Below are 25,433 nucleotides of genomic sequence, written 5' to 3'. Positions count from 1 at the left end.
GTTTGTTTTGGATGATGTTTTTTTTCCTCAAGGTAATGTCACAGCTTCCAGACGCTCTCAACGCAAAAGCCTACTCGCGTTCGTGATTCTTTAGCTCCGCCCACACGTCATGCCTCCAGCCGGTTGTATTTTTCCGGGAAAAAACGGTACAGACTTTCTCTTATAAATATAATAAAACTAAAGACTTTTTGGAGTTATGAAGGATGCAGTACTACTCTATAGGTACTCAAGATTAACAGGATATTGAGTGAAAATGAGCATTTCATCCCCCTTTTAAGTCAGAGTATCATTCTAGCAATTTGCCTTAAGCCATGTGTTATGTTGCAGTTTCTTTTTAAAATTACAGTTTACAGTCACTTGCCAATGGCAATTTTCAATTACATTAAATCTCATTTGCGAAATTCTAAATAGAGCACACCGAGTTTAACAATCTGGATCCAAAAGTAAAACATACAGTTAAATTATTTTTTAGCAACTGATTCATAATTATTTCAAGACCGATCAACCTTGAGCTCTGAGGTTAAATTTAGCCACAAATTAGTGTAATTTTAACTTTAAAAAATCTACAAACAAGTCAATCCTGTCATAGAAGTCACCATTACCATGTGAATAAAAGCAGCTACTTATACTTTTGTAAAATTTGATTTTGCATATTTTGAAATAAACTTGCAGTGCTTAATGGGACGATCAGTTCATTCCTTTAGAAAAAAAAATGCATGGTCTTGTCTCTTTTTCCCTTTAATTTATATACGTTTTAGGTATATATATTATAACTCATTATTAACTCATTATTATAACTCAACGCATCACAGCTGGTAGGAGAGTGTCCCATATAATCCCCATATCTCCATCAAGAGTTGAAATACTACAAAATGCTGTCTCAGGTCAGTGATTGAAGTGTGTCATAGCTTTCCCGTCTAAACATCTGCAAGTTTGTATACCTATTGTCATTTTCTTACATCAAGGTCTTACTAAGAAAATCATAAACTATGTGCTGGGGAAATTATTCAGCAGACTTTGGCTTGGATTGTGAGTGATTTAAAGACATGGATCAAAAATCATTCTTTATAAATCCTTTTGTGAAGTTCACGAAAGTTTGTGGATCCCAACTGAGCGTAACTGCTCCAGAGTTTTAAAGACCCTGTGAAAGCACTTAATGAGTGCAGTTTTCTGTCTTGTGTGAACACATTTCTTGTTAAAACAGGAAGTTGGGCCTGGATGTATCCAATAGCTTTTGCCTTTTTTTTATACAAAGCCAGTAACATTTAGTTTACGAAAAGGTATATGCTCAATAAATCATAATTTAGCATTATTTCTGTGAGGGTTAGGTTTAGGAGTGGGGCTAGGTGTGGGCATTCGAACGAATAAGCCACCTACAGTAGTAAAATATGTAGAAATACTGTGAGATCGGTGTAAAACGCCCACGCATTGCATTTAAATAAACGTGCGTTTTGATTAGTAATGACGTTAAACGTCAATTCATGACGACAGATGCAACGCAATACTGCCATTATTTTTAAACCCGCTAGAGGGCACTTAACTTTAAAACGTAACTATAGGTCGTAATAAATGCTTGCACAAACGACCTATATGGTCGTTTTTTGTTGGAGGACAGAATCATTTTTGTCCCACGTAAGTTGGAATTAACTACATATTTATATGTAATTTCATGATTACTTCGACTGTCTTTGAAATATGATCATTTATGGTAAATAAAATATACTTCAGTATAACTTATATTGGATATATTAAATATATTTTAATATATTTGTAATTACACATTTGTAGTGATGAATTTGTATTACTGTATATATTAAAATTAGGGCTGTCAAAAATAGCGCGTTAACGACGTTAATTAGTTGTTTGTCGTTAATTACGTCAAATTTTTTAACGCATTTCACGCATGCGCAGTGTGACAACTTATTTAGGTCAGGAAAGTCTCGTCGATCTCTGAATTCTCAAGATAGTAAAAAACAGCGGCGAGCGCTGCGACGAAAACACAGAAGAAGCTTAAGGTTTTACCCCAGTTACTCTCAAATACATTCATGCCAAGCTCGATAAACAGAGACGACTTTGGTAGTTGATACGCTGGAGCTTCTTCCTGTTATAGATCCTAAACTATTGTGGCAGAGCAAATGAACACCTCCTAAAAACAAGAGTGCCCAGAGTGCAGAGGGTGCATGTTTGTGTTTCTGAGTTCATTCTTTCGAGTTTCTCTATGCATAATTTCATAGATATGTGGCTATATTTAACCACAGGTTCACCTAAAACCCTTACACTATCTGTAGTTAAATGGCATGGTTTGATATAGTGCTCAGGTAAATTTGATTAAGTAAATGTTAAACTTTTGAAATTCTGAAAAAAAAAGAACCACATATTGATGAATCAATACATGAAAATTATGTATCTGTGTCCTGTTATTTATCTTTTGGTACGCATTTCAGAAAAAAAAAATGGTTAGGATTCAGGTGTAATTGCAAATAGTGATTAATCATGATTAATCCACTGAAAATTATGATTAATTTGATTAAAGATTTTAATCATTTGACAGCCCTTATTAAAATATATTACGTTTAAAGATACAGGTTGTAGGACATGCCACTAGAGGGTGCACTACCAAAACAATAACAATCGCGTGGTTTGATGATGCTAAGAAGGAGCATGGAATGATGGGATTTGTTGTCTTCTAACACAATACGGCACAACACTCCTCCGCCGCCTGGTGGACGGCGAAGGCTCCCTGCCCCACTCGTCACAAGACACAATTACGAAAGTGTAATAAGTGACGTTTATTTCAGCATTGCATTACCTGTTGGACGGCGAGGGCTCCTCCGCATTCGGGCAGCCATCAGGAGTCCCCCGTTCCCTGCTCCTCTAAACTTGCTTTAATTGTAAGTATATAAATATGCTAATAGATCATTTTGTCAACTTTATGAATATATTGCCATACTGACAAACAGATTAAGAGCCATAAAACTCCAGATTTCATGGGTCTTTAATCACTCCAACCGTGCTGACATTGTGGTTCTGCAGTGTGTGTGTGTGTGTGTGTGTGTGCGTGTGTGTGCTCCAGACTTTAGGAAGAGAACTCTCCTCGTTCCACATTCCCCATTCCCCATCTGAGTGATAAGAGAGTGTCTGTGAGCCGTTGTGTTGATCTTCACACACAGAGAGCACACTTTGCTCTGACCTTTACTCTAGCAGTGTGTGTGTGAGGAAACACTGGGTAGAGTCTCTCTTTTCATCACAGTGCTAATGAGGGTTAGGACACGCTAGCCAGGAAACAACCATTGTTCCCCATCCAAGAGCACTGCTATTGGCACACACACACATTTGTGAGGAGGTTCATTCAACAATTCACATTCATAGACTCAAATACTCTACAACATGCCCTATTTATCCTGCTGTCGCACTCTTTTGTAGTCACAGGAATTCAAACACGTGTATTTAATAGCGCATAACTTTCTCCTGCGGTCACTTTCTCACCTTCTTCCCCCCCCCGCTTCTCCCTGTATATTGGCTCTGATAGCTATTAATGTGTCAATCATGCAGAACTCAGTAGGCCATACAGATGTGACAGGCCAGTGCTTTACTGCATTCTGTCATGCCGGTGTTAATGTCTTGGTTCCCTGCAAATACATACAGCAGATCTGTTATCAAGCTGTGTAATGTTCATGTTTATATTCAGCACATGATATCATGCTCTGGCGTTGTTTGCTGTAGTTTCAGCACTGATAGAGCTTCATGGATGAAGGACATTAGGAAAGAGAGGATGATTGATTGGTGGATTGCTTGTTTTGGTTCAATATTAGCCACATAATCAATTCAGCATGTGTTCATTTGCTAAGAAAGATAACTCCATTTTTTAACAATTTTCCAAAATTATGTTTTTCACTGTGCATTCTAATTAACTGCAATTGGGTTATTTTGATTAGGTTAAAACAACAACAACAACAATAAAGCTAACACAATAAAACACAATAAAAACATGCTAACATTATTTAAAAAAACATGATTTTTGCAAAAGTTATCTGTTTTTGCAAATAAACTCTACACATTTAGTAAAAAGGCGGTAACACTTTATAATAACTGCATGCTATTAATCATTAGTTAAGTATTAGGAAACAGTTAATTAATCATTTATAAATCATTAATAAACATTTATAAGCAGTTTATAAATACAAATATAAATGCTTTATACCTGATTTAAAAGCATATCTATAATGTGTTTAATAATTGTTTTTTCATACTTTATTCATGATCAATTTATCATTTCTAAATTAAGTATAGCATTATTTACACACCAGTTATTAAGGAGTTGTCAGTGGTTCATAAGATCACTTAGAAATTGTAAGTAAATGATTAATAAATTATTTAAATGTGCATTCATACATCTTTTTATTCAGACATATAGTAATAGTTACTTATAGTGTTAATAAATGGTTTATTAACATGTATTTCTGCTGTAATTCAGGGTTAATTCAGGTAGTTATAAAACATATGTAGTTGTTAGTTAATTATTTTTGTGAGCTCATCTAAAGTGAGGACTATTTATGCCTTGTAAATATTTATATGTGCTGTATCACTGTGCTGTGTTTGTTTCTGTTTTTTTGTTTAGAAGATAACTGAGCCTTTAACTATCCTTTATAAATGCTTTACAAGGCATAACTATAACTATATTAGTCCTCACTTTAGATGAGCTCACATAAATAGTTAACTGACCACTATTAAATGCTTTATAACTACCTGAATTTACTACATTTCTTGTGATCTTATTAATCACTGGCAACTCCTAAATAACTAGTTTGTAAATAATGCTATACTTAATTGAGAAATGATAAATTGATCATGAATAAAGTATGAAAATACAATTATAAAACACATTATAGATATGCTTTTAAATCAAGAAAAAAGCATTTATATCTGTATTTAAAAACTGCTTATTACTGTATATTAATCCTTTATAAATTATGAATTACCTGTTTACTAATGCTTAATTAATGATTAATAGTGTGCAGTTATTATAAAGTGTTACCAAAAAGGCTACAACCTAAATTATAATAATACATAAACATAAAAATAGTATATGCATATAATGTGTATATATAAAATGTTACATATTATCAGTGATGGGAATAACGGCGTTATAAATAACGGCGTTAATAACGGCATTACTTTTTCCAGTAACGAGTAATCTAATTGATTACTCTTCTCATCTTAATAACGCCGTTACCGTTACTGCCAAAAAATGCGGCGCGTTACTATAACTGATGATGAAGCTGTTTTTTTTTTTTTTCATCAGACCAACTAGATCTCTGAGCGAGAGGCAAATACTTTTTTTTACTGTTCTTCCTTGGTTAGTGGGCAGAGCACGAGACAAGCGCATAAATGCTGACGATTGGCTGAGGTAGAGTAAAATTTCATTGTAAGCCAATCAGAGGTAGAGTTGGGCGGGTGTTCGAAAGCACGCATAGTAGTGATGGGAATTCGGCTCTTTTGACTCAGCTCACTGAAAAGAACCGGCTCTTTGGCTCACAAACGGCTCTTTAAATGACTTTGACTATAATATTTCAATTTTTATTACATAATTATTTAATTTCTATAGGCTAAATTTGAAAAAATAGAGTCGGCTCTTCAGATATGCGAGCCAGCTCCCGAAGTTCAACTAAAAGAGCCGGCTCTTAGAGTCGGCTCATTCGCGAATCGCGAACGACTCCTCAAAAGCTCATTCGCGAACGAGTCGATCCATCATCACTAACGCTCATGAATTGCGAACAACCCATCATAACGCATAGTCGGACAGGACAGGACACACAAGGAACAACACAAGCCAGTCAGTCAACGAGAGACAGGTATGGCAAGGAGCCCAAATAATCCAAAAGTAGCCTTCTCTAAATGGAAGTATATACATTACTTTTTCCTTCAAGAAATTAAAGAAACAATAAAAGGAAATATCAAAAGCTCCCAAAAATCTATCGTGTTATTTGCATTGATCCACTATATAAACATAATATCTACATACATGGCATTTGATTGGAGGCTAGTCTCACTTTGTCCCACAGCAACATTTTTTTTCTTAGATGTGTGTACAATGTTTCATGTTTCTGTTAATAATGTATTGTATTAAGTGTCCATTTCATTATAATATTCAGATTTATCATAAATAATTGAACATGCACATGTATTTTAAGTTCCTTTAAAGAGGGGTAGAGGTGGGGTCACATTTGAGCATTTAAAATTAAATTTTACTTGAAAGTAACGCAATAGTTACTTTCTTAAGTAACTAGTTACTTTTAAAATTTGTAACTGAGTAACTAATTTAGTTACTTTTTGGAAGAAGTAACTAGTAACTGTAACTAATTACTTTTTAAAAGTAACTTGCCCAACACTGCATATTATAATTATATTGTTAAGTTTGCATTAGAATATACAATACTTTATAATACATACAAAGTGAAATTTATTTTATTTTAAAGCTAATTCTAATTATATGTATATTCTAATAAAATTATTGTTATCACATATACAGGTATTATTTCTAATAATATTAAAATTAATGACATGATACATTTTTTTTACTACAGAAATAATTATGTATTTTATATTCAAAAGTAGCTTATTATATTAAGCATACAACACACATACAACATAGAAAATGATATGTATTTGATATACATTTTAATTATTGTACATATGTAATATACACACAAACACACACAAATACTTAATAAATTACAAAATATTAATGTTTAAAATATATTTTTATTTAAATGTTAACATATGTATAAAGCACTATATTTCATAATAATTTATAATAATACTGTCTAAACTTAATAATGTAATGTAATCAGAATTAATGAATACATCTCAGAACAGTGATGGGGAATGCAGGGAATAAGTATTGTATGTTTTGATTTAAAGTTGAGCCATTATGAAACTTGAGTCGACCCTCATCATCCTAAAAAATCCCTCATGGCCAATAAAAAAGCATGCAAGAGTTTCAGAGGTCAGTTTGTCAGTGTTAAGTGTATGAATCCCTGTTTTGATGACCGAATATGCTGATAAGTGCTTTAACACATGGACAAAAGCAAACACAGAGATCCGGGCCAGGACAGAGGCGGCATGAAACATTACCTGCAAAGCTTGTACTGGAAATGAATATTTAGGGTTTGTCTAGTGAAGGTGTAACTTCACTGTGGGAAGAATCACTTTAAAAGCCTCCAGTGTTTAAAGAGAGCATCTCCACTTTCTCATGTGATGTGTGTCTGTTTTCTCTGCTCGGGGGATCTGCCTTTATTTTGAGCCCAAGGACCAGGTGTGGTTTGAGGTATGGTTTAAAAAATGCAGGGATTCTCTTTCTTTCTCAAACAGAGACATGACAAAGTGAACTATGTTGAAGGCAGGGAAAGGGTCTTGTGGTCAAAGGCGTATAAAATGTGTTTCATATTTTATTTAATGTTATTTTATGCTGACATGAACTGGTTGTTTTTGGACTCCAGCAATGGTCTGCATATACAAACATGCAACTTTCTTTTCTTTCAAAGCACATGTACATACGTATTCATCTGTTTTAGTATATTAAGTGCAGTAAACGAAGGCAAAAATAGCTTTTATTGCTCAAATATAGAAAAAAGGGTTGCTTTTTAAATTAAGACAGAAAGTGTAATCCATGGGAAATCTACACAAAGATATCAGTTAGAGTAAACGTAAGTCGATCTGCTCAAAAGTCTCTGTGTTTGTCTGTTTCTCAGGGATCTCAGGAATAACTTGATCAGCACCATCATGCCCGGAGCCTTTCTGGGTCTCACAGCTCTACGAAAACTGTAAGTACACCTTAAAATCATAATCAGTTATTATAACAGGACACCAGTTACACACTTTAGCAATAATGTGGCTATAATCGCATTAACTTTCACTTACAAAACTGTTATGGGCCTTTCACACAGAATGAGATTTTCCATTCCAGCGCACTACTTTTCCAAGAGTGTCAGGTTAAAAGAATTTCCAGAACCATTAACCAATCAGAAAACCCATTGTGCACTGCTCTTGAAAAAAAAAAGAAAATATTTTTTAGATCTTGTGTTTTTAGATGCAAATACATGTTCTGTGTGAATGGCCCCTTAAAAAGATTTTTTGATTTTTTTCATAGAGTAATCAAATTCATAGAGTGTGATTTGGTGCAAATGTAATACTGGACTGGGACATTGAAATAAAACTTATTTAAAATATATTTATACTAGTGCTGTCAAATGATTAATCAAATCCAAAATAAAAGATTTTGTTTATTTATATATGCATAATAAATATACACAGTACACATATATTTATGTTTATTTTGGATGTGATTAATCATGATTAATTGTTTAACAGCACTAGTAAGTACATAACTAAAAGTAGCGAGTAACTTAACTGCAATTTTCAGCAGTGTGACAGTAGATCAGTTGTTCATAATGCAAAGTAATTTTTCCTGTAAATCAAGACAAATATTTCCAACATGTACAGTTGCTTCAAAACATGTGGACAGTTAATCTGCAATTGAAGCGCGAATGTGTTTTCATTAACAAGATTTATTTTTTACGGGACAAATGTACTTTTTAAGCAGAAAGAAGTGGATTTGGTTTCACTTAACAATTCATTTAAATAAAATCATGAATTGATAGTGGAGCATGTTGTAGTACCTGTTGTAGTACTTTTTCTACTCTTCCTCACATTGAAACAAATTGAGTAAAATTGAAAAAAGTTAAAAGTTTTGTAAATTAAATCAATCAATCAGTCATACCATTCAAAATGTAGAATAAATGTTTTTAATGTGCTTGAAAGAAGTATGCATCCATAATAATAGGAAATGTTTTCTGAGCAGCAAATCAACATATTAGAATGATTTCTGAAGGTTCATGTGACACTGAAGACTGGAGGAATGATGCTGAAAATACAGTTTTGTATCACATGAATAAAAACAGTTATTTAAAATTGTAATAATATTTTGCAATATTACTGTTTTTACTGTATTTTTCATCAAATAAATATAGCCTTGATGAGTATAACATATATTCATAGCCTGTGGTGTATAGCTGGGGCATAGTACTATGACTGTAATTGAACTAATATAAGTAGTTTGAAACGCTACAGTTTCAAAGTTGAATCATTGATCACTGTATAATGATTGCTTCATGATGATTTCCAAAGTTTGCTAAAACTGGAACACAGAACAAGAGTGCATCTGAATCATTGTAATCTGTACAGTGACCTGTCCAGTAACCGAATTGGCTGCCTGACCTCCGAAGTGTTCCAGGGACTCACCAACCTCACAAAATTGTAAGTCATTATTTCTGAAACAAATATTTGTTGGAATACAAAAACAGAGAAAATCAGAATCACTCCTGAAAGTGTTTCTGTGCTGTCCAGCAGAATAACATATGTTCGCTAATGATACACAGAGCATCTGTTGCAAATTATGCCTTTTATAATGTTCTTGTCAATATTTGAGAATTGCAAAATGTTTCATTTGTGTTCTTATATTATAGAAACATCTCTGGAAACATCTTTTCCTCTCTGGATCCATATTTGTTTATGGAGTTACACTCTTTAAAGCTGGTGTGAGTAAAGTGAAAGTTCTCATGGTGCACATGCTCATTTTTTTTGTATAGAATTAGATATTCCTGGAGTTTCTAGCATGCCAAATTGTCAGTGATTTTTTCATAATTTTATAATGCACACAATTAAGATTGTCTATAAGTCTATAAGTCACAACTATATTTCCAAAAAATGGTTTAACTGCTATTAAATGAAGCCTATTTTTTATCAAGTATGACAGGATAATCATGTAATGCAGCATTGATGAATATTAAGAGTCTTGATTAACTCTGTAACATGACAAAAAGTAGACCTTAAAAGTATTTCAACCTGAAGTCACACTTAAAATGTGTAAATGTCTTTGTATGAAATGACAAGTACAGTTTCTTAACTCATTCCATTGAGATTTAGGAATGTGTTTAATTACATAAATGAATGGACAGTCTTCTTCTGAACAACAAGCTTCATCTAATTGTGTGCTCTTTAGGAACTTTCATTCTGAGTTGCTGTCATGTGACTGCGGTCTGCGCTGGGTGCCAGGCTTTTTCCACAGCAGTTCTGCTCGGCTCGGGGACGAAACACTGTGTGCGTATCCCAGAAGACTTCAGAACAAACCCCTGCGTCTCCTGAGAGAGACTGACCTCAGCTGTGGTGAGCCAAATCACTCTCAATTTTAAACAATATCATGTTGAATTATTTGCAGACAATATGCACATCTGAATGGAATTTATGGCAACATATTTACTTATAAACATATGCTTTCTATGTATTTGAGTGTATAGGAGACTGGGACTAGTTGCCCCATTTTTTTACTTAATGAATATTTTGCAGGTTAGTTTTACAGGGAAAATGGAGAGGGCAAACCATTGTTTTGGACAGATTTTATTATTATTATTATTATCATAAAGAGGATTTTATTAGATCCAAACTTATATTTAATATAGTCCTATATTCAGCTATATCTTTGTTTTTAAAAGAATAAATGCATAAAAATATGTGAAAATTTAAATACGACCATTTAAATTTTACTGTGGAGGACATAAATTATTATTATCACATTATTTATTGTAATTTTAACGATGATTCTTTATGGTTATTATTATTATTATAAGGGATTTATTGGATTTTTGACTCAATCCCTTATTATGATGTAGCCCTTGTGGCCACTTCCTGAAACAAAAGCATTCAGTATTGAAACCTGCACAATTTATCAGTGACAACAACTTAGTCTTTGATCAGTTTTGGTATTTTGGCTGAATTGCAGTGTTGCTCAATCCTTACGTTTCAGCCAGCGGAGATCAAGTATATTTGCTTAAAAATTCCCTTTTTCTCTGACTTTTGCCACAGGGGTCTGATTGAATTTCTCAGTGACTTTCTGTTAAACCTCATCTCATCTTTCTGGTAGACATTTTTCCAAGTCTTGGGCCTCAAACCGGGGCTCCTGTTACTCTCTTAATATCAGCTCATTTCGCCATCTCTTCCTCTGCTGCCCTTCAACATATTTATGTTGGCTAGAAGCACATAGCTGTGACCGACTAGGAAAGATCCCTCTGTGGGTTTGCAGTTGTGAATACATATCCTCAGTTCTTGACAAGGGACTGATTCATCCAGCATGTTTCACAAGCAAAGCTGATTTTGATTAATGATTATAATGATAATGATTACCCGGCAATAAAACACACAAACAGTACAAAGCTACCTTTTTTTTCCTTCTCAGGATTCTTTGATGAATTTGAAAGTTTAAAAGAACAGCATCAATTTCAAATAGACATATTTTGTAACATACTGCCACTTTTGATCAGTTTAATACATCCTTCTGGAATAAAATCTAACTTTTAAACTGTAATCATTTTTTTTATCATCATCTTTTCAATGGTTTTGTTACTCAGAGGGTCCGCTGGAGCTGCACACGCTGTCTCTGTTACCCTCACTGCGACAGGTTGTGTTTAAAGGGGACAGGCTGCCTTTCCATTGCACTGCTTCACTGGTGGACAAAGTCACTGCTCTTCACTGGCGACACAATGGACAGCCTGTCACCACTGACACTACCAGTGGAGTTCATCTGGAAGAGAGTGTACAACATGACTGCACCTTCATCACCAGGTAACACACACAGAGACTAACCATCATTTAGTTATATACAGTACAGACCAAAAGTTTGGACACACCTTCTCATTCAAAGAGTTTTCTTTATTTTCATGACTATGACAATTGTAGATTCACACTGAAGGCATCAAAACTATGAATTAACACATGTGGAATTAAATACATAACAAAAAGTGTGAAACAACTGAAAATATGTCATATTCTAGGTTCTTCAAAGTAGCCACCTTTAGCTTTGATGACTGCTTTGCACACTCTTGGCATTCTCTTGATGAGCTTCAAGAGGTAGTCACCTGAAATGGTCTTCCAACAGTCTTGAAGGAGTTCCCCGAGAGATGCTTAGCACTTGTTGGCCCTTTTGCCTTCTGTCTGCGGTCCAGCTCACCCCTAAACGATCTGGATTGGGTTCAGGTCCGGTGACTGTGGAGGCCAGGTCATCTGGCGCAGCACCCCATCACTCTCCTTCTTGCTCAAATAGCCCTTGATGCCTTCAGTGTGACTCTACAATTGTCATAGTCATGAAAATAAAGAAAACTCTTTGAATGAGAAGGTGTGTCCAAACTTTGGCTCTGTACTGTATATATATATATAAAACAAAATAAATTGGATTAAATGGGGAGAAATACTAAAAATGAGCCATGGCACTGACCTGAAAGGACAGAAAGAACAGGATAACATAACTGAATCAGAAAAATCACACTTCTACAATACGTTTTATAACTGGTACAGCATTCTGTTAATTTTTAGTGAGCTGATCCTGTCAAACGTCCACATCGAGGCGAGTGGTGAGTGGGAGTGTGTGGTGTCCACGGGCCGTGGGAACGCCTCGCGTAGTGTGGAGATAGTGGTACTGGAGAACAGCGCCTCCTTCTGTCCGGAGCAGAGAGTGACTAACAACAGAGGGGAGTTCAGGTAAGCGGCTTCTCCTACAGCTTTACCTGTGGCTTAATAATGCTTATCTAAAAAGGCTGGCATTATAACATCTGTTTAACCTCTTCGGCTTCAGGTGGCCTAAAACTCTGGCGGGCATCACCTCCTACCAGTACTGTCTGCAGCTGCGCTACCCCTCCTTAACTATAGGGGGCGGTGTGGAGCAGAAGAAGGCTTCGCGAAACTGTGACCGCTCTGGACGCTGGGAGGAGGGAGACTACTCTCAGTGCCTCTATACTAATGACATCACACGGGTCCTGCATACCTTCATACTGGTAAGAGACATTCTAGCTAGAGTCCGTTTTTTTTTTCTTCAAGTGTGACGCAAATTACTAATATGTAAGGCATTTGTGAAAAAGCCCTTGTGAAAAAGAACACTTTAGCATTTCTTTTTAAAAGAGTATTTATTACTGAAATAATATACTTTACAAGAATGCACTTAAGTGCAATGTTGATGCTGTTAATTTTACATCTGATATTATTACAAAATGCACATTTTAAAAGTTTGTTAGGAAACATGCTATTATTATGGTGTCAGCAAATACATTTTTTAAAAGTACTTATAAGATTTGAAATACACCACAAGTGAACATTTAATACTACAGTGTAAAGCACACTTTTTTTTTTGTTGACAGTTGAAAATAACTGTTCTGTACTGTATTTTATTCCTGTGATCCAAAGCAAAATGTTTAGCTTCATTACTCCTGTCTTCAGTGTCACATGATCCTTCAGAAATCCTTCTAATATTTTATTTGTATTTTATATTCATTGTTAATTCCGTCTTTCTAACTCAGATGCCCATCAACGCCTCCAACGCAGTGACTCTGGCACACCAGGTGCGATCATACACTCTGGAGGCCGCCGGTTTCACAGACACGGTGGATGTTCTTTATGTGGCTCAGATGATGCACAAATTCATGGACTATGTGACAGAACTGCATGAGGTCTGTAGAACACTGTATACTGTATACCGTAGAATAGTATTGCAGTGCATTACTGTTCTTTCATAAATGTGCTCTCCTTCATCCCAGCTGTCGGAGTTGCTGGTGGAAATGGGCAGTAACCTGATGCAGGTAGATGATCAGATTCTGGCTCGAGCCCAGAGAGAGGAAAGAGCCTGCAGTTCAGTCGTTTACACACTAGAGACTCTCGCCTGGCCTCAACTGCACTCTCACGCACAGGACTTCTCCAAAGTATGCTTTTAATCACATTATTGCACATATGTATTATACTTTTATTCAGCTAGGGTGCATATAGTTGATCAAAAATCTTAATTAAGAAAGATTGCTATTTTAAATAAATGCTGTTCTTCTATACGCTCTATTAATCAAAGAATCCTAATAAAGTATGTATCATGCTTTTCACAAAAATATGAAGCAGCACAACTATCTTCAATGTTAATAATAATGAGAAATGATATCTGAGCTCCAAATCAGCATATTTCCACTCTTTTTTAGAGTTCTCGTAACATTGTGATGGAGGCTCACCTGATTCGTCCTGCTCATTTTACTGGCATGAGCTGCACAGTCTATCAGAGACGAGAGGGGGCAGCGGGGAGCCAGGGGCATGATGGGATTGAATCGTCCCCTGAGCAGCAACTGCGATTTCGCTGCACCACAGGAACACACAACACCTCGCTGAACACTTTTCATCTGAAGGTTTGTCATGTTTTGTGTGCAAGTGTACATTTTGTGCTAAGTATACTATAAACACATTTATGTACTTAATTGAAATTGTACTCTTACTGTAGTATACTAAACTGGTATAGTTAAAGTCTGCTAAATTGGAACAACTCATTTGGTAATGCACTTGAATTGTGTGGAAGTAGTGCTGAAGTCCCACTAAAGATATACTGAAGTACAATTGAAATGTGCTGAAGTTGAATTATTGCAAGAATACTTCAGGTACACTTCGAATATCTTGCATTTAGAGGCAAGATTATCTAAAGATCAGACAATCCTCATCAGTTCTGATATTAAAACACATTTTTAGGCTTAATGTTAAGAAATGTGCATTGTGCATAAGTAGTACTCCAAATGAAGTTTAATTATTATTTTTATATCAGTAAGTCCCAAGCATTTATTTTATGAAATAAATATATTTTAAATATATTTCATGTTTTTACTAGGGCAGTTTAGGGCCTGAACTCATTACATTCATTTCGCACTCAAGTATAAGTATATTGTATCCATAATAAGTACTCCTTTTAAAAATACGCTTAAGTGTTTTTTTCACAAAGGGAAGCTTTTTGTGTTACGGAGGGAAAAATTTGTTTTTGTCTTAGCAAAATGTTTTAAATTGTCATAATCATTGGCATCATATTGCTACTACTGCTGTTTTATACATATAAAAACAAGCAATTTAGCCATGGTAAAATCACTGAAATGTACAGCATTTGGTTGGCCCTTATTTGATCTTGTGTCTTTCTATCTAGAATGCAGTGGCTCTTGCTTCAGTGTCTCTCCCGGCGTCTCTATTTCCACCTAACGCTCCTCCTGACTGTAAGCTGCAGTTTGTGGCATTCCGCAATGGAAGATTCTTCCCATTTACCAGCAATTTCACAGGACATTCAGACCTTGCCCGGAGACGTGGTGTCAACACTCCAGTTATCTACGTTGGCCTTGGTGGGTTGCCTTCAGCTCGAACATTCAAGGAATTGAAAACATTCATTAAATTTTTACACTGCTCTGAGTAGCTGGTTGTATACTGATGTAGTACATGCATTTCGGGAGAAGACCAACATGATTCATCCTTGGACTCATCCATTGATTCTTAGAAATAAAAATTTACCTGAGCACAGATGTTAATTTTACTGCTTTCTCTCTCTCCTTCTTTTTCAGATGGTTGTAACATGTGGAATCAGTCCGATCCCATTATCGTGTCACTACGACACACATCACCTGGAAACGACCCTGTTGCTGCCCACTGGAGCTTGCAGGCGCTGGAGCATCATGGGAGTTGGAGTCTGGATGGCTGTCTGCTGGCCCATAGTGATGCTTCCACCTCTACACTTCGCTGCTCAGTGCTGAGCAATTACGCTGTACTTCAGGTAAAACCTTTATAAAATACAGATATGATATGACCTGCTTTGGGTATTGTAATTTTGATGCCTCTAAATGGATGTTTTTTCAAGGACAACATCTCACATATCCTTCATGGAGGATTCCAAAATACATTGCGCTGAGCTCTGTAGAAAACTACATCCAAGATGTCCAACAATGCAAGAGAAATGTCAATTGTATATTTCACATTTTAATATGATATTTCAGTCAGACATCAAAAATGTTAAATCACAAAATCAAAAAAAAATGGATGCTAACACCACACACCATTGGTTTCAATCAAGAGTCCAGTCTTCTGCACAAATCACTAAATGAGTGATATGTTGGGTTGCTTATTATGTCGTCAAGTATAAGGTTTTATGACCGTTATGATGTTGCCTTGAAATGTAGGAAACATCAAGGCAGCTTGATAGGTTTTGGAACCGAGCCATACAATGAAATGGAATGTCTAATATATCAGTGTTATTGGTTATTATTTATCCATTCTGCTGGGTAGTTGCTAACCAAGTGCAAAGTAGACAACTCGATTAATAGCCCAGTTTTGGTTGGTTTTATCTAGTTAATAAGATAACCTTCCCTGTCTACACTTAGAAGAGTATACTGTATAGTCAGTCCTTTACTTGAGAAGGATAGGTCTCCTCTTAAATTGATATTTTATGCAACATTTTTTTTTTCATCATGACAAAGGAATGTAAATGTTCAGCTAGGTCCAACACTGTTTTTGTTATTGAGGTAATTTGGTAATAGATGGGCTATCTTGGGCATTGGTTGAAACTTCTTGGCACTGAAGAACCTATAATTCACAGTACTGGCATCAGAGAAATTTGGTTAAATGTTTCATTCCATTTGTTTCTATTGATATCAGCAGTAGAAACCTTTTTCACTTTTAACTGTATAATAAATAAAAAAGCAAATGTATAGAATACAAAAAGATTAGAAAAGGTAGTGTTCGTTTTTTTTTAAAGAATAAAATTAAAATAGAATGTGTTAGAGGGTCAAATAAAGTTGGAAGAGGTGTTTTTAGCTGATTCGTGAAGATGGCTAAGGACTCAGCTGCTGGGATTGAGTTGGCAGGTCATTCCACCAGGAGGGAACATTTAATTTACAAGTCTGTGAAACTGATTCGCCTCTTTGGGATGCACAATAAAGCGACGTTCATTTTGTAGAACACAAGCTTCTAGAGGGCACATAAGTCTTAAGTAATTAATTTAGGTAAAGGGGTCCAAGAGCTTGAACAAGGAGTTGTGAAGCATGTAGAAGATGGCATCTAAACCAAAAAAGTGGTATTTCTTACACTTATTCTTTATAGGTTAGGTGTCCTAGAATTACAGCTCGGCTATACAGTCATATGTTTAATTTTTTAAAGATTCTCTCCATTTTCCCTGTCAATGTTTCAGGAGATGCCAGATTTCCCAGGTTCACTTTTGATTCCAGTGGAAGTGCTCCATCCAGTGATCTACACCTGTACTGCAGTGCTGCTCCTCTGTCTCTTCACCATCATCATCACCTATATATTGCATCACAGGTATTTGTCTCACTTTGTTAAAACGTGACAATTCTGAGATTGAAAACATACACTACATTGCCAAATGTATGTCAATACACCCCAGAATTTAAAAAATCAAAAACTAAAAGCAAAAACAAACAAATGCAAACTGTAGCTACAAGGTAATACAGTTATGTCATTGCATCATTTGTTATTACTCTTGAATAGCCAAACATGTTAACTTAGAAGTGGACATCCATATGAAATTTGCTTTTCTTTTTCTGCAATCAGCTCTATCAGAATCACAAGGAAGAGTTGGCACACCCTCCTGAACACTAGTTTCCACATCGCAATGACGTCGGCAGTATTTGCTGGAGGCATCACTCTGACAGGCTACCCAGTTGTATGCCAGGCAGTAAGTCCCCATTTCTCTTACAGGAATAATAATGATTTATTTTATTAAAATGAAAATTAAACTTTTATTTTTTATTTACTCCACTTTAATTTGTTTCATACCTGAATGACTTGCTTTCTTCTGTTAAACACAAAAAATATTTTGAAGAATGTTCCCAACCAAAAAGTTGCTGGTAGCCATTGACTTGCATAGAATGGAAAAAAAAAAAATACAGTGGAAGACAATGGCTACCATCAACTGTCTGGTTACCCACATTCTTTAAAATATCTTCTTTTCTTGTTTTACAGAAGAAAGCAAGTCATAAAGGTTTAGAAAATCTTGAGGGTGAATAAATGAATTAGTTTTAAACAATTTTCGTTCTTTCTTTCGTTCTGTCTTTCTTTCTTTCTTAATTTATTTTAGCGAACTATCCCTTTAAGCACCTTTCAAAGCTTTTAAAGGTTATTTCACAAGCAAACAATGCGTTAAAGTACAAAACAAATGCAAAACAGTAAAGAAAAATAATAATAAAGACGAAATCCATAAACTTTTATTTAGCATTCTACTAAAAAAAATACATCAGCTACAGATTAAAATACTATCTGATATTTTCTTTTCTATGCACTAATGTATATTTACTCTACATGTGTTAATTGTTTTACTCATGTATTTATGTTTGTGTCAGGTGGGGATTGTTCTTCACTACTCTTCTCTGTCCACTTTGTTATGGATCGGAGTTAGTGCCAGAGTCATCTATAAAGAAGCCTTATTAACGACTCCACAGCAACTAGAAGGAGAGTCTGCTGTACAACAAACCCAGCGGCCCATGCTCAGGTCAGTTGAGTCATAATGGATTGCTGCAACCGTTAGATGATTAATAACAGGTGTTTTTCGAAATGTATCTTTCTCACTCTTAGATACCTGATTCTTTTTCTATAATATGGCCCCAGTGCCCATAAAACCCTCACAGAACAAAAAGTATTTGTAATTCAATCAATAGGCATATCTGGACTGTATTTGTTTTACATAGGGAAATTAGATAAAACAGGTTGGCATTTTTTATTGCCGTCCAAATGAGAGATGTGATTGTTTTTGTCCAAACAACTAAGTAATCATTCTAGGCAGGATTGAAACACCGCTGCAGTCAGAAGTTTCACTTATCCTTCGATTAGCAATGTAACAGTTTAGCATACTAGCTTAGCATAATGATAATTGGTTTAAAAAAGCTCTTTTATATTACTGTGCACACTATATTTTTGAGGAAGGCGGAAATGATTCAGTGGGGGATGGGATCTGAAACTGGTTTCGTCACACAACAGAATCCCTTGTCCTTGCATCTGAATATGTGCGTTTTATAAGACAGGTCATGGAAATATCCCTTTTACATTCAGAGTTCATTCTTCAGAGACAATACCGTTTGAAAGTCTATAAGTTGTAATGGTGTGAACATCACATTTGATGACGACATCAAAAGTTTCTTGTCATCATTTTAAAAGGAAGCGTTTGCAGTATTCAGAGCTTTTGCAGTTTCAGAGCGGCTGTCACATTTCTCAAATCAGTCTGAAACATTGACATTTTTATGGGCAGATGTCTTATTGAATTAGCACTTCCTGAGTAGAAACTATTGATAGGCATGTACAGGAGCAAAATGGGCTTTTGAGAGAAACTGAATGGACCACCATGATGTAAAAACTAATCAAAGACCTCCATTGTCCAGATAAAAGCTGATTCCCATCTGCTGTTATGGAGAGTCAGACATAGGAAAAAGAGAGCAAATGGGGGCAATGGAAAAAGATTAAAGTGGACAGAGAAGTTGTAAATCAAACGAGGGATAGGACTAGTTAAGGCTAACTTTCACATGTCCTTAGAGACATGTATGCAAATATATTCATTCCCTCTAGTCTGTGTTCTCTGTTTTTACCCTAGACCTCCGTGCTCTCCACATCCCCTGGGGAGGTCTGGCCAGATCCCACGCCTGCCTCCTGGGATAAATCCTGTTATGTTTCCCCTCTCTCCTACACTGTCTGGAGCCCAGACATGGCTCTTCATTGACAGACAGTGACACAGAACTGCCTAATGTATAGACCACACAAATTTCTTTATGCCAAGCAAAAGGCAAAGGCCAGAGAGAACATCTGTAGCAAATATAACAGACAGTAGCATTACACAACATTTTTGAGAATTTTTTTTGTATCTCTTCTTTTAATGTATTGACAACACAACATTAAAAGGCTAGGCTATCCATTATTTCTATCTTTGCAGAACTTTTTAATATCTTTAAAATGTTAACATGGTTAGCACTTGACCACTAACAGTTTTCTTTCCTCTATCTCTGTTTCCCTCAATAGATTTTATTTGATAGCTGGCGGGGTCCCACTCATCATATGTGGTATCACTGCAGCTGTAAACATCAATAACTATGGAGACAACATTCCTTAGTGAGTACGGAGTTTTAAAACATTTTAAAACTGAGTTAGGAAAACTAGTTTGCTCTTGTCTAGCTTTAAATGTTTATATGATCAACAACCTACATAATGCTAACATTAAATCACTGATTTTTGATATATAGGTCAAAGAACATTCCACAGGTTTACCTGTCATTACTTTAGCAACAAAAGCAAATTTTCTATTTATATTTACAGTAGATATCATTATACAGTTTCATTTATATGTATTTGGGATCATTATGATTTTTTATGTTTTTAATGGAGTCTCTTGTGCTCATCAAGGCTGTATTTATTTGATTAAAAAAAAACAGAAAAAAAAACAGTCATATTGTGAAATATAATTTCAATTTCTAATATTGGTATGCTGCTTTAATATGCCTCAAAATATAATTTATTTCTGTAATGCTGAATTTTCGGCATCATTACTCCAGTCTTCAGTGTTACATAATCCTTCAGAAATCATTTAAAAAGTAGTGTATATACATACACATACACATACACATACTGTACACATACATACTTTTTTTATATACAAAAAAATATTTTCTATTGCATATGTATTTTAGTAAATATGTTGACATGCATTCTGACTTTTTGAAACATAATGAGTGATAAGCAAAACATGAATTTCATGAGACAAATTTGGGAAAGATAAACCCAAATTTAATTTCAGTGTTTGACATTTACGAGGCAGTACTGCAAATCATACAGTTATTAGGCATTTTTTCACAATGATATTGTTGTTAGAAATGGTATGGTGTTTTTGTCACATTACAGTCTTACTGGCGACACTTAATATAAAATAAAATTATCTGAGCTCATACTTTGAGTTTTTATTAGCTTCCGTTCTTTCACTAACTGTCTGATACTTGTTGCAGATTTATTACACAAGCTGGGCTGCTCCCTTACAGGCTTTTTAAAAATTGTCCGTTTTGTACAGAGTTTGCATTGTTTCTTGTCCTATTACCGCCTTTGCCCTCTCTGACATTTTTCACTGCTCTTGACCTTTCGGCAGCTGCTGGTTGGTGTGGCAGTCCAGTTTCGGAGCTTTCTACATTCCAGCTGGATTGATCATTCTTGTGACCTGGATCTACTTCCTGTGCACTGCTTTCTGCCTGAGGCGCCGAAATTTCCAAGAGTCCAAAGATCCTCCTTGTTCCACCTCCGAGCCTTTAACCTTGCCTGAGAGCCAACCAGCAATCAGTGGCAGCACCAGCCTGCTCTCGACGGACTCTGTGGCGGGCCCGGTGCATGCTGGGATGACGGTGGAGGACCAGTACTCATTGAAGGTCCAGTGTTTGGCGCTGGTGGCAACGCAGTTTGTGTTTGTGGGGCTGTGGTGCTGCGGCGCTATGGCCGTTTGGCATGTAGATAGAGAGCGGAAACTCTTCAGCTGCCTGTATGGAGGAATGGCTACCGGATTAGGGATCTTCTTGGTGCTCCATCACTGTTTCAAGCGTTTGGATGTCCAGGCAGCATGGCTAAATTGTTGCCCCGGGTACCATCGCTCCCAACCCATGCCAGCTTATTCCCACCCTTGCACTGCCACCGTAGGCGTCCAGAGTGCCTCGGAAAGGGGCTCCCAATTTTTTATAGGATGCCATCTGCCGACGGACACCAACAATTTATCTTCTTCTGCCAGGTCATCTTCTACTCAAAGTGGAACGACGAGCATTGCCGCCGGGCCTTGCAAACTCACCAACCTCCATCAAGTGACACAGGACAATGTGAATAACGCTGCCCGAGTTCCAACGGGAACCAATACCAACACAAGCACGAGCACGGAGAACAACAAGCCGGCCAACAATCTGCCACCCAGTCTACTGCCCATCCAGCAGCCTCAAAGAAGGAAGGCTTGCAGTAGAACAAGGGGTGGCAATGCCCAATACCATCACAGAGGGGATGGGAGAGGGCATTACCGCCTCAAAGCACTTAGAGCAGGTGGAGGAGGTAGCATGGGTGCTTTGGGACCTTCCGGGACAGAGCAATCAAACATCCACCATCTACACAAACACGCTTCCAGTGAGAATGGAAGTCTAAGGAATAGCCATTCAGAGGGTCAGAACGGCCTTCTGACCAATGGGCGGCACAGAGGGGAGGGACTAGCGACGAGCCCTTCGGAAGGTAGCGATGGAGGTAGCAGTGGAAGTAGAAAACCTTTTCCCCTGTTGCCTTCAGTGGCAAACAGGTCCACCACACAGCAGAACGCCCAACGGCGCAGTGCTAGCAAAGACAATCTTAAACTGGCAATCACGGCTGAGAGAGAGTCCAAGCGGAGCTCGTTCCCTCTGAACATGGCATCAAATGTCACTGCGACAGCCTCGTTGACGACAGTTTCAGCACCAAATGGAACACTAAAGGGATCCGTGGTGGAATTGGACACTAGTGGAACTGACCAATCACAGGGTTCGGTTGGTATGAAAAGCAGGGTATGGAAGAGCGAGACCACTGTATAATAGTTGAAAGACTTTGAAGGTTTCTTGAAGGTGTGACCTGTATGCCAGGAGCCAAAGCATGGATTTCTTTCTCCACAACCCTGCTGAAAAATATACCTTAAACCAGTCTAAGATGGTTTGAGGGCTCAGTTGCTCTCTGGGCTGGTTTTGGAAACTTATCAGCCAAGCTAAACATCCGTTTGGCTTGGCTGCGAGACCGGCTAAACCAGCTAAGACCAGGAAACCAGCCTCGAAGTGTTGTAGAACTTAAGACTAGACGACTGCCTTCATATTTTGATGGTTTTTCTTTGGATTCTGATCTCAAGTACTACATGAGTTACTAATACTGCGGATACATTTGTAGTCTGTGCACACTCATACATACTGTACCTGGAAACCTTGCTGCATTCAAGATCCTCTTCAGGTCATTGTCTTAACTCAGACTCAGACACAAGACAGATTTCAGAGTCCTGTTTCCTCCAGTTTCAAGTATCACAACACTGGAGCTTAGGCTGGTTCAATCAGGGTTTTTTTCTGAACAGGAAAGAGACTTCTTTTGTAATGAACCACATATGCTTGTACGTTTTGAAGGTGTTTGAACCGTCCAACATGCTAAGAGCTAATGCTAAGCATGCTAATAAGGAGAAGTTGTGTGAGGCTGTTTTATACGGAAAAAAACAAGGGGTGTGTATGCAAAATCTGACTCCTTTAAAGACAGTGGTGGAGGAGTTGTTTTGACAAAATATGCAAAATAATTTTGATTACTTGTGTTTTCCTGTAATACCACTTAACCTAACAAACTGTTTGAGCATACGCCAATGGATCTGAACCTAAAGTTTAACCATTTAGCTGTGTTGATCTTTGTTTCCGACTATGCATATTGATCAGGATGGAGGACTGTCTGCTTGTTACCTAAGTTTTCTTGTTCAGTCCCTTTGTGTTTTTGTATTTGTGTTCATATGTTTTTATTTACACTATTTCATTTGCATGTCTGTAAGAATGTACATTGTGTTATGTATGTATTGTTTGACCATTACAGTGTTAATTCAACTCTCTGGCACTAATAAGCAGCTTTTGACATCAGTCCCACACAAATGTAGAAAACGAAGACTTGCCATTGATGCATCCGTCCCCAACATTTCCATCCATCGTTAACTGCTGCTGGGAATGTCGTTTGTATTTTCCTGATGTCGTTCAGCAGAAAGTGAACTATTGCATGCAGTTTTTAGCGAATAGGAACCATTTGGAAAAATGTTGCTTAACAATGCCCTCTATTGGGCCATTCCTGCCATTGTTTAAATGCACTGATAATGAATGCTGTTGATGGACAAATGATATCAACAAAGTGACAGCTGCTTCGGATGTCACTCCAGATTTACCAAGGGATTGATAATGAAGGGCAAGTGTTTGTCCATACATGTTCTGTTGTAGTTCCATGTGTAACATGGGCTTTTTTAGCACTTGGTTCAGGTTATGAAGAGAGCATTTGGCATATTCTTATAAATAATAATAAGATATTTATATTATACATATCAGTATTAATATTGATGTAATTGTAATTGTCATTTTGCAATATTATGATATCAGTATTTTACAGAGGATCGGCCTAATCAGTTTTATAAACTCTGTTTTAGTCTAAAAGCACAATAGCAATCAAAGCTAGATCTCCTATGCTTTTTTCTTCAGATTATTACCATACATAGAGTAAGTTTTGTTTATTAAAGAGCACTGTTCTTCCCACAAATGGTAAGCAAGAAGAACTACTAATAAACCTGGAATTGTTAGTACTCCTTAAGCTTATGCAAAGTTCTGAGGAACAAATAATTTGGGATAACAAATAACTATTTTCAATAGGTCTTTTGTTTTTCAAGAGTGTCAAAATGTATTGTTCTCATGAAAGCAAAGACTGGACAATCCCAACCAAAAGCAAAAGGGGAATTCAGATCTTTGCACTGACTATTTTTTTCCAAGGCCCACAAGCTATCAGATACTGACTGTAGTGCCATTATTTTTAGATCACATTTAGATCACAAGCTTTGCCTGTTTTTAGCTTTAGCTACACTTTGATTAAAATAAAATTATTTTAAAGTGTGTTCAGGGATATTTGCATGCCAAAGAAGCTGGAGCTTATTTGATATTGTGTAGCCTCCCATTTGTCTTTTGCCCCTTCAAGCCAGAAATCTCCCTAAACATTGTTAAACATTCAAAGACCAAATTTTGCTAAAGAACTTAAGTCCTTCCCTTTCCCAAATCAAAAACCATATAACATCATGATGACCAGTGTGATTCATGTAAGTTAAAATATCAGTTATGAAGGCTTATAATCACCATCATGTCAATACAGATTGCATATTCTATATAAATTTGGTTGTATACAATTTCAGGAGTCCTTGGTGAAAAGTGTCATTTGAAACTACAACAACAAAGAATGTAGTCCAATACTACATGGAATTTGTGGCCTGCTCAAAGTCTGCAATGTGTATGTAATACTTTTTTTTTTTTTTTTTTAAAGATTGACATTTGAAATGGCTTATTTGAGCATAATGGTTTCACGTGACATTGTGATATTTTTCCTGAACAATTTCTTTGCCTCTGGGTAGGCCTAGGGCTTCTGATGGTCAGTATGAATTCAGTGTTATCCTAAATAATGTTTTGATTGCCATCTCAGAGTTTAAAAGGGAGATTTCAATAACAACATGAATATTTATATTTTTTGTCACTCACTTCAATATGAAAATGATAGCAACATTTTTTGTATCGATTTCAGTAATATATTTCCAATAAATGTTAAGATTGTGCCTTATCAATGACCTGATGCAAAAAAATAAAGGTTTGGAAAAATGCCATAAAATCAAAGTTACTTCACTAGTATTTTTATTTGTCCTAGATGTGATTTTATGAGAAAAACCTAAGTCCACGTTTTGCATTGGGCAATTACGTAACTTCTGTTCCTATATAATATGTAAATCTACATCCGCCACAAGAAATAAAGCCTATCAAAAG

The 25,433-nt window shown here is 36.3% G+C and overlaps 1 protein-coding gene across 1 annotated transcript in view; it reads left to right on the top strand.

Moving 5' to 3' along the window:
- Positions 1–25,286, top strand: part of LOC127963773 (adhesion G protein-coupled receptor A2) — an 85,386-nt gene extending 60,100 nt beyond the window's left edge. Inside the window, exons 3-19 of the mRNA XM_052563851.1 lie at positions 7,752–7,823; positions 9,244–9,315; positions 9,525–9,596; positions 10,061–10,224; positions 11,463–11,676; positions 12,424–12,588; positions 12,683–12,881; positions 13,401–13,550; positions 13,638–13,799; positions 14,064–14,264; positions 15,041–15,230; positions 15,447–15,655; positions 17,066–17,193; positions 17,446–17,569; positions 18,234–18,382; positions 19,897–19,986; positions 21,011–25,286. Of these exons, the coding sequence (XP_052419811.1) occupies positions 7,752–7,823; positions 9,244–9,315; positions 9,525–9,596; positions 10,061–10,224; positions 11,463–11,676; positions 12,424–12,588; positions 12,683–12,881; positions 13,401–13,550; positions 13,638–13,799; positions 14,064–14,264; positions 15,041–15,230; positions 15,447–15,655; positions 17,066–17,193; positions 17,446–17,569; positions 18,234–18,382; positions 19,897–19,986; positions 21,011–22,451 (3,802 nt within the window). The 3' untranslated portion in view covers positions 22,452–25,286. The remainder of the gene's footprint in view (positions 1–7,751; positions 7,824–9,243; positions 9,316–9,524; positions 9,597–10,060; positions 10,225–11,462; positions 11,677–12,423; positions 12,589–12,682; positions 12,882–13,400; positions 13,551–13,637; positions 13,800–14,063; positions 14,265–15,040; positions 15,231–15,446; positions 15,656–17,065; positions 17,194–17,445; positions 17,570–18,233; positions 18,383–19,896; positions 19,987–21,010) is intronic.
- Positions 25,287–25,433: the final 147 nt, after the last annotated feature.

The sequence above is a fragment of the Carassius gibelio genome, chromosome B8, assembly GCF_023724105.1.
Source record: "Carassius gibelio isolate Cgi1373 ecotype wild population from Czech Republic chromosome B8, carGib1.2-hapl.c, whole genome shotgun sequence".
Classification (NCBI taxonomy): domain Eukaryota; kingdom Metazoa; phylum Chordata; class Actinopteri; order Cypriniformes; family Cyprinidae; genus Carassius; species Carassius gibelio.
The sequence above is the reverse complement of the archived record's forward strand: the minus strand, read 5'-3'. Positions and strand labels throughout refer to the sequence as shown.